General features: G+C 40.6%; 1 protein-coding gene across 9 annotated transcripts in view; it reads right to left on the reverse strand.

Annotated features, from left to right (window-relative positions):
- Large1 (LARGE xylosyl- and glucuronyltransferase 1) overlaps positions 1 to 14736 on the reverse strand; it is a 439219-nt gene that overhangs the window by 150941 nt on the left and 273542 nt on the right. For all 9 annotated transcript variants that reach the window (XM_048438254.3, XM_087900594.1, XM_048438256.3 and 6 more), the window contains one exon: positions 11516 to 11687. In XM_048438254.3, the coding sequence (XP_048294211.3) occupies positions 11516 to 11687 (172 nt within the window). The remainder of the gene's footprint in view (positions 1 to 11515; positions 11688 to 14736) is intronic.

A 14736-nucleotide genomic window follows, 5' to 3' on the forward strand; every position in this document is an offset into this window, starting at 1 on the left:
TCATGCCTATTTCCGCTCTTGCAGTCCATAACCTTGTGCACACTTGTTTCCAGGAGACAAGCACGCAGTCTCCATAATTTGAGATTCCAGAGGTAACCATTCCAACTGGTGAGATATAAGTGAGGCCTTTCCTTCAAATAGTAATGGCACTGATTATCCCATACCCATGATCAAAGAATAACAGTTAATCAAGGGATATCCTGCCAAGACCCCAAACACTTCTTTATGGGGGGTTATGTGGAAGTTAATGCAGTGGAAACTCCCTGGAATCTACAAGAGTAGACCCTAAAGAAGACTCCTAGTAATAGGGGATACAGAGCCTGAACCGGCCATGTTCTATAATCAGGCAAGGCTTCCAGTTGGGAGTCACAGTAGTTTGGCTGTGACACCAACCCAGTCACAAACTTTATGACCTACAATCTGTCTTGCCTAAAGATGTGATAGGGTAATGGTGGCCCAGAACTCATGGAAGTGGCCAACCAGCGACTAGTGCAACATGAGGCCCATTTCATAAGAGGAAGCCCATGATGACACTGCCTGGATGTCCTTGAACCAGAAGCTGAACATTCCAGGATAAAACTCAATATGACTGAAAAAATCAATAAAATGATTACTAATGATAATCTTTAATACTCACAGATTTATAACTAGCCCAATTATCATCAGAGAGGCATCATCCAATGATTGGAAGGAGCAGATGCAGAGACCCAGAGACAAACACTATATGAAGTTAGGGGAACCTGCAAAAGAGGGCTAGGAAGGATTGTAGGAGCCAGAGGAGTGGAGAGCACAGCCCATACAATCAGCTAAGCAGGGTTAATAGAAAATCGAAGAGACTGAAGCGACAATCATGGATCCTGTTCTGTTCTGAGCTAGGTCCTCTGCACAACACTACGGTTGTGCAGCTGGGTGCTCTTAACAGTGGGATTCGGGGGTAACTCTGATTCTTCACACTTCTCTCAAACCCTTCTCCTTCTACTGGGTAGCCTGGTCCAGCCTTGATATGAGGTTTTGTACCTAGCTTATAACTTATGCCATGTTTGGGTGATACCCCTGGGAGGCAGGCTTTCTTTTTTCTTTTCTTTTTTTAAGTGAAATCATGGAGGTGTAGATCTGGGGTAGACGGGAATTGGTAGAGGGGAGATTGTAGTCAGGATGCAATATATGAAATAAAATAATAATAGTAGGAAGAAGAAGAAGAAGAAGAAGAAGAAGAAGAAGAAGAAGAAGAAGAAGAAGAAGAAGAAGAAGAAGAAGAAGAAGAAGAAGAATTCAAAGACAATCAGTCTTAGTGTTCAATTGCTATGAGGAGATAATATGACAAAGGCAATTCTTATAAAAGAAAGCATTTAACTGGGGGCTTGCTTACGGATTTAGAAGGTTAGCTCATTAGCATCATGGAAGGGGGCATGGAGGCAGGTAGGCATAGTGCTAAGCACTTATATCCTGAATCACACAGGCAGAGACAGAGAGGGAGAGAAAGAGATAGAGACAGAAACACAGACAGACAGACACTGGACCTGGTGTGGGTTTTTGAAATCTTAAAGCCTAACCTCCCAAAGACATATCCCCTCCAATAAAGATATATCTCCTAATACTTTCTAAACAGTTCACCAACAGGGAACTAAGATTGCAAAAATATGAGCTTGGGGGCATTATTAAACCAATAATTCAAGTATTAATTTAATTTTTAAATTAATTAATTAATTAAACATCTTCCCACTCTCCCTTCTCCACTATCACTGAAGACTTAAAGGAGAAGCTAGAGAAATATACTGATAAAGATAATAATGCTCTTTTTTTCTTCAGAATTCTAAGAGGCCGCTGATTGTAGAAGCTATCAGAACATTTTCCAGAAGGTGATTATCTGTCACCTTCTTTTGTAATCCACATCTCAATTTCCAAAACCTTAAGAGATAAAAACCCAGCATCATGGAACTGAGATAATATCACAAATACCTGCAAAGTAGTCTAGGAGAATTATATATTTTGCTCATTGAAGTACTATTCCCATTGAGAGTGAGAAGCTGAAATATAACATGCAAGAAGAGCCAGACTTCTAAGGCAGCTCTTGGCTATTTCCAAAGGAAAAAAAAATTACCAGCTCTTCTACATATGGACTTTTCTTCACTCAAGGAGAGCAGGGAATGACTCCTCTAGTACCAAAGGGACTGTGTTATCCTGAATCTTTTTAAAGTGACTGTATTCCTGTGATGACCACAAAGTGACTCTAATCTGGTGATATTAGCAGCTAACTCTGGCAGGTGCCAACTCTAGTCCAAGTACTTCCAACTAAGAAAATGAAGCAGATCCACTCAGTTAAAGCTTCTTGTAACATGTATGTAGTGTGTTTGGCATTCATAAAATTCTAGTTCTAGAGAGGCAATATTGGGGGTATTGGAATCTTTAAGATGTTGAACCTGGCTTTAGGTCATTAGGAGCATGCCCTTGGATGATAGTTTTTCTGTGAGGCCTTTAGTTCTCCCCTAGAAGACCATTAGAAAGGCCTGATGGTAACCATAACCAGGTTCTCTACTCTTGGTTCAAGATTTTATTACCTGTTCTTTCCTTAGTGGGCACTGGGGCAGGAGTTAACCTTATTCCTTGGCCTGTACTGCAGAGGCTTCCAATTGCCACATGGGAATATCTTCATCCAGCATGGATGACAGTCAATGTTCTATTGCTGGGAAGATATGCCATGGACACAGCAACTTTTATAAAGAGAAGTATTTAATTTAGTTTGGCTTATGTTTCAGAATATTAAACCATTATTTTCATGGTCAGATGCACAGTGGCACAAAGGGAGACATGGTGCTAGCAAAGCCAGGAGTTCTACATCTGGATCAAAATGCAGCAGGAAGAAACACTGGGCCTGGTTTGAGCATTTGATACCTCAAAGCACATTTCTATTGAAACATTTCCTCTGACATGGTCACATCTATTTCAACAAGAAAATACCTCCTAAAAGTTTCACTCCCTATGAGCCTAGTGGGGCCATTTTCATTCGAACCAACACACAGAGGCCATGTGCAATTAGGGTGAAACTGGACAAATATCTGGGACGTGTGACTAAAATATGAGATGAGGATCCAAAGAAAATAACACACATTATCTTGTGCAGGTCTCACAAGGACCCCTTTAGCATCATTCCTACTTCAATTAGGCTCAGAAGTAAGGTAGTCTCCCCTGTAACAAAGCACCTTAGATTGCATCATTTATAAACAACAGGTTTATTATACTTCCCGAAGCTTGAAAAAGTCCCAAGACTAAGGCCTCATCAGATAACAATATCTAGGGAAGACTAGTTCTCTGCTTTAAGGTTACTGCCTTCTAATTGTGTCCTTGTGTAATAAAAGAGGTGGACAAGCTCACACATCCCCCTTCTATATGGGCACTAATCTCATGCTAGTAACCTTGCTACTGTTCTCTTTTGCCTCTTACTACTAAGGCAAAGGGGACTAACATTCAACATGTAAATATTTTTTAAAAGGTCAAGTTACTGGTATATCTCAAGACAGGCTTAACTTATCTCTCCATGATAAGTACAAGCATAGAGTTCTTGGGTCCAGAGCTACTTCCAGGCACTCAGATGACAGGCAGGGTCTAAAATCCCAGGTTCTACTTGAATTCTGGTGAAATTGTTCATTGTAGTCTATGCCTTGGGGTCTGTTCTGCACCTTTACATGCAGGATCAGGATGCCTTCATTATCATGGCTCTGACTTGAACAAACTGGCTTACATTGAAGTTCTGTCTTTCAGCATCTCCAGAGACAGCTCCCTTCACACAATGTTGTTTCATACTCTTCATCTCAGGTGTGCAGAGGAATTAAGGTGGACTATGTGAGTTAGAATCTCAGTTATGTCCCTTGAAAACTCAGTTCCTGGGTTTACTGTACCTTACTGTACCTCACTGTACCTTACTGTACCTTACTGTACCTTACTGTACCTTACTGTACCTCAGTTCACTGTACCTTAGCGAGTACCCTCTCTCAGATAGTTGAGAGAGGGACTATAGCAGTAATCGCTTCATGCTAGGCTGTGAGGAATGAGTTTATTCATGGAGTGCTTGACTGAGTGCTTATGCAAAGCAAATATGGGAAATGTGAGGAGTGATCCACCCCAGTAAGTCAGTAAGGCCATTGAAAAGATACCCAGTGACCTGAAAAACAAGTATCACAGGAGGATAGACCGAGTAGTAGCAATATAAGCTTGAGGCTGTACATATTAGTTTAAAGGTCACTTTGTACTCTGTGGCAACATGTTCATCTATTAGAATAGGAATTGTCCTTGTGGGTCTGAATACCATCTTCATTATTCAGCAAGGCTTTCTTCTAAAAGCTTCAAATTATGAGCACACACCTATATTTATACCCTCGGAAACCTTCCTGTAAAGGCTGCAGTCAGGTCCTACATCAAATGCATAAAGCTTTACATGTAGTTATCCCAGGCACTCAGGATGCCAAGTGAACTTGATCTAATTATAGGCCCCACCCACAAATTGGTAGGAGCCCCATTTTCTACCCCAAGGGCAATCCCAGAGATGTGATACAAAGTAACTGAACCTAGACTCTAAAACTGAAGAGACTGGAGTCAGTAATGACTGTCTGGACAAGAACAGTCATTTAATTGTTTTCAGGCCCAGGTTACTGAACTTTGAAATGTATAAAGCTTCTAGCTTGGTTTCTAGAAGAGAAGTACTTAATAAACAATAGTCAACTTCTCTTTGCTTTATAAACACTCATCTCTCTGCCCACCTCCTTACCTCTCCATGCTGATGTCCAGTTGGCCACTCAAGTTTAGCCAGACTTACAGCCAAGCCCTGGCTTTCTCTTTGACCTCTGACACACCCCAGTATGACCCATATCACAGCACTGGCTTAGACACCTTGGACTATCTTCCACCTTATTTTCTGGCTCCCTGAAATTTACCGATGATTCTAGAATATGTCCCAAATGTGCCCTAAAGGGGAAACTTCTAACTTTTCATAAGTTATACCTAGTAGAAGCTCACATCATAATCCACTATAGAGACTAGAAATCTCCTAAATGTTGTTCTTGCTTCCTTCTATTCACCTAAGCACAACAAAGATGTTCCATTACAAAGAGAATGCAGATTAAGTCACATCTCTGCCAGTTTGCTGACAGATCCCCAAAGTACTAAAAGCAAAAGCAACATCTCATTGTCCTATAAAGGTTCCATGATGTGATGCTGCAAAGACTCTAGCCCTTCCCTGGGCTTACTCATTCCATTCTGCGGTCTGCCCTGTTTCCTATCTACTCATAGCAGTTTGTCTCTGATGCTCCTTGTGCTCAGGACAGCAGTCTACTCTTCTCACACACACTTACTTGCTCACTAATTTTGCCTACTTCTTCAGGTGTTTGCTTAAACATCAGCTTTTCTGTGTGCACCCTCATTACCACCCTGTCTGCATATTAATCACCCTGGGAATCGCTTCCTCTTTTCTCTTATTTTGCCTACAGCACTAACCACCATCTAATACACTACTACACGTTTGACTTATTTATTGCCTAACTCTGCACCTACATATAAACTTCCAGAAGGGAAGCTTGGGTCCTTATACTCTCACAACATTCCCAACTGTCAAAAGTCTATTTGACAATCATAAGAATATATTATTAAATGGGAAGTTCAAGATCTTATTCATCATCTGTTTGCTACTTAGTTTTGCATTACAAATATTTGACATATATAACTTAAAGAAGAAAAGATTTATACAGGTTCACTCTCAAAGGCTTTGGTTTGTGATCAGCCTAAGGTAAGACAGAAAACCATGGTACAGAGGGCAGAGCAAGGCAGAACTCACTTCATAATGGCCAGAAGTAGGCAGCTAGGAAGGAGAATGGGAAGGGGTAAATATTTCAAATCCTGCTCCCAATAACTCCAGCACATCCACAAACAGTACTACAGCCAAGGAGGACTTCAAGACACACGCCTGTGGGAGACAATGTATACTTAGGACAAATGCCATTTCTGTTGCTAAGGATTAATAGCTCCTGAAAATCCTTCAATGGCCAGCACAAACCTGAGTAACGTGCAGCCTGTATATATTTACAGGGAATGGCCTCATGCTGAGGAGAATCTGATGCCAAGGGATATGGAGCATATCCCAAAGGCAGAAGCTGAAGAGAGGCTTGAGTCTGTAGTTGATTTTCCACGGAATAAAGTTAAATAGAGGGAGATTCTGTAGTATCAGCAACATTGATGGGCACAAGAGTCACTGGAACCTGGAGAGCTAGCTGCTCTTCAGAAGACAAGGATGGACAAGGCCACTCAAAATGTTAACAGTGAACTAATCAATACCACTGCCTTGATGAGATGGAAATTCTCCACTTTGAACCAGAACATTCTACATTCTTAGATGTGCCCTATGAAGATTTCTTCTTACTTAGAACCTTCCTTAGTTCTAGTTTAGAAGACAAAAGATATATAAAAACATTGACATATGAAGAGAAGAGAATCTTATCAATTTTATTTTTACCTCTTTATTTCCTCAGAAGAAAATGGGATGGGGTCGTGGGGAAAATCTCACATTTTATACTCCTAGCAATTGATAGGCAGAGATGTAGTATAGTCTGGCCTATCTGTGAACTCTCTGAAGGCAGGTGCCTTGTTTTGGGTTGCTTAGGACAGTGGTTCTCAACCTGTGGGTCAAGGCCCCTCTGAGTCATACAACCCTCTCACAGGGGTCACATATCAGATATTCTGCATATCTGATGTTTATGATTAATAACAGTAGCAAAACTACAGTTGTGAAGTAGCAAAGAAAATAATTTTATATTGGGAGTCACTATAACATGAAGGACTGTACTAAAGGTTATAGAAGCACTCTTTTAGGGAAGAGTGGGATCTAATATACTCCTTTGTACAACAGAGGGACAAGAACTGGAAATAAACTAATAAAAGAATAAATAAACATAGCCCACTAACTCAGTTAGATTCAAGGGTATTCCTCGGTCTCTGTCCCTGTCCTGAGCTTGACTAAGTACTCTGTGTTCAGGCCCAGTACTCTCCAGTTCTAAAATCTACAACTATTACTGTGAGTTACAGAGTCCAACTACCTTTCTTCCCTTTTAGCATTCTTGGCTTCAGTGATTTGAAGAAGCAACATAATACCTGGAACACAGTAATTCTGAGCTCTCAGCTATAGCTTGGCCATTGGAGGACTCCTGCTCCACTGTATCTCCTGAGTTTCACTTCTCTAAAGGAAACTCAGAGCTGCTCCTGATTTGGATGGATTATGTTGTTGAGAGGATGATAAGGAAGCTAGCACAGTAGGGGTTTGGCAGTGAGGTAAGTGAAAGAGAGGGACAAAAAGTAAGACTGTGAAGACGAGGCCTGAGGCAGTCTCCAAGGAGTACTCCAATGGATCCCACTTTTAGTCTGTTAATTTAGGACAAGTACAACCCAGCAATGGCATTTGATCATAGGCAACATGAGTCTCTTCATTTCAGGATGTCCTCAGAGATAGCTGATGCTTGGCTCTCTATATAGACAGAGTCAAACATGTAGAAGCCCTAAGTTTTCCAAAAGAGGAGTGGTGGGCTGGTGCAGCACACAAGCATTCCCCCGATCCAATAGCACAGCACAGCTATCATCTCTGCAAGACTCTCTAGCCGACTTCTCTTCTTTCCACCAGGATAGAAGACAACTCTCATTGTCCCTTTATTACTCACTATCTTAATTCTAGAGCTGGGCACACTGCTTGGCACCCAGTAGAGATGCAATAATGCCTGCAGAATAAATGCACCATTAAACACAGAACATCAGCATAAAAGCACAGATCAAATTACACACAATTAAAGAGAAACTGTCCCCAGATGAGTTCAATGTAGCTTTGAAAGGAGGAACAAACAAAAATGACAGTAGAATTTGAAAAGAGCAGCAGGCAGGAGCCAAGGTGCATTCCTTTTCTGAATTTGCTCTTGAGTAAAACCCTGTACCTATGCAAGCTTATTCAGGAAGTAGAAGGAAAAGACACACTTGTTTTCTGCTTTCCTAGTTTTGCCAAATGATCTCTTCTTATGGGCTGTCCTATTGACACATATAAATATATTTTCATCTTGATAAATATATCTTGGAGAATCCCAGGGGTCACTATGTCATCTGTATGCTTTGCCAAGTATTTAGTTCAAATAACAGAGAACTACGAAGCCCCCAGAAGGAGTAGGCAATAAACAGAGTAGAGAAAGAATTTACTCTCTTGTCATGAGAGGAAAGAGAAACCAATAGGAATACCCCATAATTAATGAGAATACTGTGATTGAAAGTTATTTCACCCTCCAAACAGCCAAGGGAGGAGGCAGAGAGATTTTAAACAAAGTATAACTTAAAAAAGAAATAGAACAAACAAAGAAGTAAAGTATATCAGCCTCACTACCAAGCTTCTCTCCCACTGAATTTGGTCATGGTGTGGAAGAACGTTGAAAACTTGGTAACAGTAAGGAAGACCCTTACTATTCAGGGTCTTCCTGAAATCAGGACCGCGAGGGGTGCGATCACCCACTGATACAAGGGGACTGATCTAATGAGAGTTGACGAAGGCCAGTTGAACTGGGACTGAACGAGCTCGTGATCCAACCAGATTCTCGGAATGTGGCCGGATTCTCTGAATGTGGCTGGCCTGGAGTCTTTCTGAAAAGCCATTGACAATGACACTGGGACTTGTTTCCTCTGCATATAATGGATTTTTAGGATCCAGTCTGTTTGGATACTCACCTTCCTGGACCTGGAGGGAGGGGGGAGGAACTTGAACTTCCCACAGGGCAGGAAACCCTGACTACTCTTAGGGATGGAGAGGGAGGAGGAGGGGGAGTGGGGGGAGTGGGAGGGTGTTGGGAAGAGGGGCGGAAATGGAAACTTGTATAATTTAATAAACTTTGAAAAAAAAGAAAGGAATAATTACCTCACAAATTATATAAATATGTATTTAGTAAAAAATTGTCATATGAAATATACTTTTCCCATGATTGCAATAAAGATATTTGAAATACAAAAAAAAAACTAGGCATATATGAATACACCTGCAACTCCGATATTCAGGGGTAGAGACAGATATTGAGAACTCACTGGTCAGATATCCGATCAGAAAAGCACGTTTCATATTCAAAAAGGATCCTTCCTCATGGTAATAAAGTGGAAAATGATAGAAAACACCTGATGTCCTACTGTGAACTCTGCGTGTGCAAGTACAGGTGTATCTATGTGTATGTACCTCTCACATTTATGACAGCAATAAGAAAATAACTAGGCCAGAATAGCAATGCTACAAATCCCGCCTTACATACACTCTTAAAATAACAGTCCACAGTACTAGATACAGCAAAAGCCATAGAACATTTCAAACACGACAAAATTAATAGCCTTTACTATGACCTCCTAGGCTTTCTCAGCAAAAAGGCATCATTTATTAAAAAAGAGAAAGAGAGAGAGAGAAAGAGAGAGAGAAATGAAGAAAAGGAAGGAAGAAAATAAAGAAACAAAGAGGAAGAAGAATATTAAATGTCCATCTCTACATATATATATATATATATATATATATATATATATTAACAATTCAGAATCAGAATGGGAGGATCAAGTGGGAAGGGAAAAGGGGATGAGGGAGAGAATATAGAAAGATACAGTTAAAAAAAAAATCAAAGGTCATTTCAAGGTTAGAATGGAAATCCAAAACAAAAGAAGCTTCCTGAAATACCTGAAGCCAAAGAATGGGGAAGATAGAGCTACAACTGGTATTTTCTCACCAAATGAAGTGTCCAGCACCAGAAATGGGTTAAATCTAACTGTGCTGTTGGCAAAAGGGGCCCCATCGGAACCCCCAGACAACCCAGACTGTGGTCAAGACTATAGGTATTCTCCTCAAACTGACAGCTAGAACCTACTGAGCTCACTGAACATGGACATGGAGATGCAGAGCAAGTGCCACATAGAACCTTCACTCCAATGGGCTAGTGTCTTTGGTGTAGGAAGGCACACTACACAATGAGAAATGTAAACACTTATCCACTTTCAAACCCTTTAATCCTAGTGTCCTGTCTTCAAATATTAGTGACTTGAAAGAACTAATCTTGTGGGAATAAATCTAACCTGTATCTTATTTGACTTGGGGTTCACCCCACAAGATGGAATCCATATCGGATGCTGTTTTGGTGAACAAGAACCTAACATTAGATAAGCACAGAGACTGATGGTAAAATCAAATATTGCTGTTATACTAAAAGAACAAAATAACAAAATGAGTCCTGGTGACATTTTGCTATACTCATAGATCAGTGAGCTCAGCTATCATCAAAGAACCTTCCTCCTTGGAACACTCAGCCCTAAATGGAATATCACTATCAAATCCATTCCCTCAGGGAATCAGAGAATCCTGTGAAAGAGGAGGGGGAAAGAATGTAAGAGCCAAAGAGGAGGGAAAGAGGACAGCGAGGAAAAATAAAAGGTTCTCTAAATCAACTGGATAAACTTGTATATGCACTCAGAGACTGAAGCAGCATGCACACAGACCGCAGTATCTGCAATGGAGTCTTCAAGCTGAACGGTGACGTGAACACCTGCCCCATCCCAGGCCTAGCCCAGTCTCTAGCCCCAGTTGATAACCACTTGCAAATCTTAATTTTGTTTTATCTAAAGGAGTCTCAATGGGAAAGCAAACTACATTTAAAGGTAGGCCAATTTGATCTTACTGTATTAGATTTTATTATATTGTTATCCCTTTGAAGTCTATTTGCTTTCTAATAGAGACGGAAAAGGGGGGTGAATCTGAATGAAACATGGGAAGGAATTGGTAGGAGTAAACACAGACAGAGGCGAAAGTGTACTCTGAATATATTATATGAGGAAAAAATAAAATATTAGCAATATTTTTTCAATAAAAGGAAAAAGTTTAAAAACACACATACAAAAAGGTATATCAACATTTGGTCATGTGCATAAAAATATACACAGCTAATTATTTGCTGACTACGAAATCTCCTAAACTGAAATTTTCAATAAAAATGCATCCAATCTCTTCAATTGCTGAATAAATATAAAATTCAGTTTTACTTTAACTAGTCTGAAATTAGAGTAGAGTTGATTTTTATGTGTGTGATTTCTTATTGATGCTATCATTAAGTTCATATCCAGGCATTGGCTCAGTGGTAGCATGCTTGCCTGGTCCATATAAGGCCCTAAATTCAATCCCCAGAACCACATTAAAAACAAACAAACAAACAACAACAACAACAAAAAAAACACTGCCTCTGAAGATGGCTCCATGAGTTAAATTGCTAGATTTGCAAGCCTGGCCACCTGAATCAAACCCTGCCATTAAAAGAGGAAGGAGAGACCTGACTCTCAAAATTTGTACTGACCTCCACATGAACTCTATGGCATGTGCAACAGTGGACGTGTTACACACACACACACACACACACACACACACACACACACACACACGAGATAATAATTAGAATACCTTTAAAAACATCAGCATGTCTTATTTAACTCCTACCTTTAAACTTATGGAACACGGCCCATAGCTCTGCAATGTCAGTTGCAAAGGTAATGTCAGTGTCTAGGACAATGACTCTCTCAAGGTTGGCAGGTAGAGTCTTGGTCAGAACCAGCTTCATCAGGCCATAAATCCCAGAGTAATGTTTGTTGGGGATCCAGGACACTTCAGACTGGACAGGATAGAATAGAAGGAAAGAAAGAGAGGGAGAGGGAGAGAGAGAGGAAAAGAGAGGGAGAGAAAGAATAGGTAAAATAAGAAAAAGGAAAAAACATCACCACATGGATTCTTTATTTAAACATTATAAACCATGCAGAGACAGAAATAAAATCCAAATTTACAAACTTGTTAAATAAATAAATGAATTTTCTTTAAAGATTTGTCCATTTCATTTTGCCACATCGTTTATCTGGTAATGCATTTGGTTCAAGACAGGGATAAAATAATAGTTGTGAAGTAATTTTTAAATATAAATTCTATGCTGAGATTTTGAAAATACACTTTTTATTATTATAGAAATTACATGGATCCATTGAAGGAAATAAATATGCAGAAACAAAACAATAACAGAAAACCAACCCCCCAAAAAACTAGCACCGCATTGTTCATAGGTAGAATTCTCTCCTTAATTCATTAAACTTATGTGCCATTAAAGATCACTATACCTTGTGGCATTTTCAATGCCTATACTTATGTCTAATTTAAAGTTATAATGGGTTCAGTTGGTACCTGAACCTCCTCTTCATCTCATAGAAATAAGGACCCAGTCAGATTCTGTATAATGCTGGTCATCTGATAGTAAGGAAGGGTAGAGTTAGATGAAAAACCTCAAGAATGTAGGGCTAACAGGACAGGAACAACCACTGTCCCAAAAGTAAGTGGTGTCAGCTATACGTACACACTTTCATAAAACTTGCTATCAAAACGCTGAGGTCATTCAGTGGGGGGAAATATTCCTTATTTATGTGAAGACCATTGTGGAAAGAATGGCATGGGGCATGAATGTGGAGGAATTCCATGGAACTCAAGGCCCACATTTTAATTTAACAGATTAACATACACCTTCTAATGATCCACCTCAGAATTCCAAACAACACCCACCTCTTTTATCCTAATAACTGCATTTACAAGACACTGGCCTTTAAGGAAGTGAGTAGGAGTTGGGTTGAGTAGGAGTTGGGTGTGGGTAACTCTCGCCTATCATAGAACCTAGAAGGCAAAGGCCTGAGGATTGGTGACAGATCAAAGCTAGTCTGAGCTACAAAGTGAGAGCCCAATCTTACTGCTGCTCTAATCACAATAGCTAAGGAACTGAAACAACCTAAATGCCCTTCAGCTGACAAATGATTAACGGAAATGTGGTACATATAAAGAAAATACAATTACAAAATTTGAAGGAAAATGTATGGAACTAGGAAAAAAAAACAAATATTACAAGGTTTCTGACATCTGAGGTTCCTAGTTGCAAGACTTCAAGGGTGACTATACAACCTGGAGCAACTACAGAAACCAGGTAAGTAAAAAGGGCGAAGTGTACGGAAAGTAAGGGGAGTACCAAGGCATAGCCATAGTGTTGAGTGGGAAAAGAAACTGAAATCTGGTCAGAGTAAAACATAATAACTTAAAGATCTTAGGGGCAAAATGCAAAGTTAGGTTAGATAAATGGAGGGCAATAAAAGAGAAGAGTAACCATCCAACCCCCAACCCACTCTATAGCAGGCATGATGAACCTGCTGAAGGAGGGGCTGGGAAGATAGCTCACTGAGTAAAGTACTTGCTGGGCAGTTAGGAGGACCTGAATCTGGATCCTAATAACCCACAGAGAAGGCATACATCTGCAATTCCAGTGTTGAAAAGAAGGAAGTATAGACATAAATGGATCATTAGACCTCACTGACCAGCTAGTCTAATTGAATTGGTGAGCTCCCAGATCAGATAGAGCATTTCTCAAAAAGTAAAGTGGACAAAGTTGAACAAATGCTTTTGTAGTATGATTGGGCATCTCTTGGGTATATTCCCAAGAGTGGAACTGCTGGGTCCTGAGGTAGGTTGACTCCCAGTTTCCTGAGAAACCGCCACACTGATTTCCAAAGTGGCTGCACAAGTTTGCATTCCCACCAACAATGAATGAGTGTTCCCCTTACTCCACATCCTCTCCCACATAGGCTATCATTGGTGTTTTTGATTTGAGCTATTCTGACAGGTATAAGATGGTATCTCAAAGTTGTTTGGATTTGCAATTCCCTGATCGCTAAGGAGGTTGAGCATGACCTTAAGTGTCTTTTGGCCATTCGAAGTTCATCTGTTGTGAATTTTCTGTTCAGATGAGCACCCCATTTTTTAATTGGGTTAATTAGAGTTTTAGTGTCTAGTTTTTTTGAGTTCTTTATATATTTTGGAGATCAGACCTTTGTCTGATGAGGGGTTGGTGAAGATCTTCTCCCAGTCAGTAGGTTGCCTTTTTGTCTTAATGACAGTGTCCTTTGCTTTACAGAAGCTTCTCAGTTTCAGGAGGTCCCATTTATTCATTGTTGCTCTTATTGTCTGTGCCACTGGAGTTCAAATGAGGGGCAGAAGGAGGGAGAACATGAGCAAGGAAGTCAGGACTGCGAGGGGTGCATCCACTCACTGAGCCGCTGGGACTGATCTAATCTAATGGGAGCTCACCAAGGCCAGCTGTACAGGGACTGATGGAGTATGTGATCAAATCAGACTCTCTGAACCTAGCTGGCAATGAAGGCTGATTGAGAAGCCAAGGACAATGGCACTGGGTTTTCTTTCTACTGCATGGACTGGCTTTGTGGGATCCTGGTTTGTTTGATGCTCGCCTTCCTAGACCTGGATGGGGGGGGGGCTTGGACTTCCCACGGGGCAGGGAACCCTGACTCCTCTTAGGACTGAAGAGGGAGGGGTGGGGGGAGCGGGAGGGAAAAGGGAGGTGGGAAGGAGGGGGAAATTTTTAATAAATAAATAAATTTTTAAAAAAAAGTAAGGTGGAGAACAACTGAGGGATACACCTCACATCAACTTCTGGCTTCCAAATGCATGCACATACATGCACACCACCACAGAGCCAAGCCAAGAATCTGACAAAGAAAGGTTCTAGTTCTTTTTCTGAGTTTGGATGTGAGACTGGGTCATCATAATCTACCACACCCTTCTCTACCACACCCTTCTCTGCGAGTTAGCTTCCCAGGTAGCCATCACCTTAAGATTTAAGA

The sequence above is a fragment of the Myodes glareolus genome, chromosome 22, assembly GCF_982192425.1.
Source record: "Myodes glareolus chromosome 22, mMyoGla1.1, whole genome shotgun sequence".
NCBI classification, from domain to species: Eukaryota; Metazoa; Chordata; class Mammalia; order Rodentia; family Cricetidae; genus Myodes; species Myodes glareolus.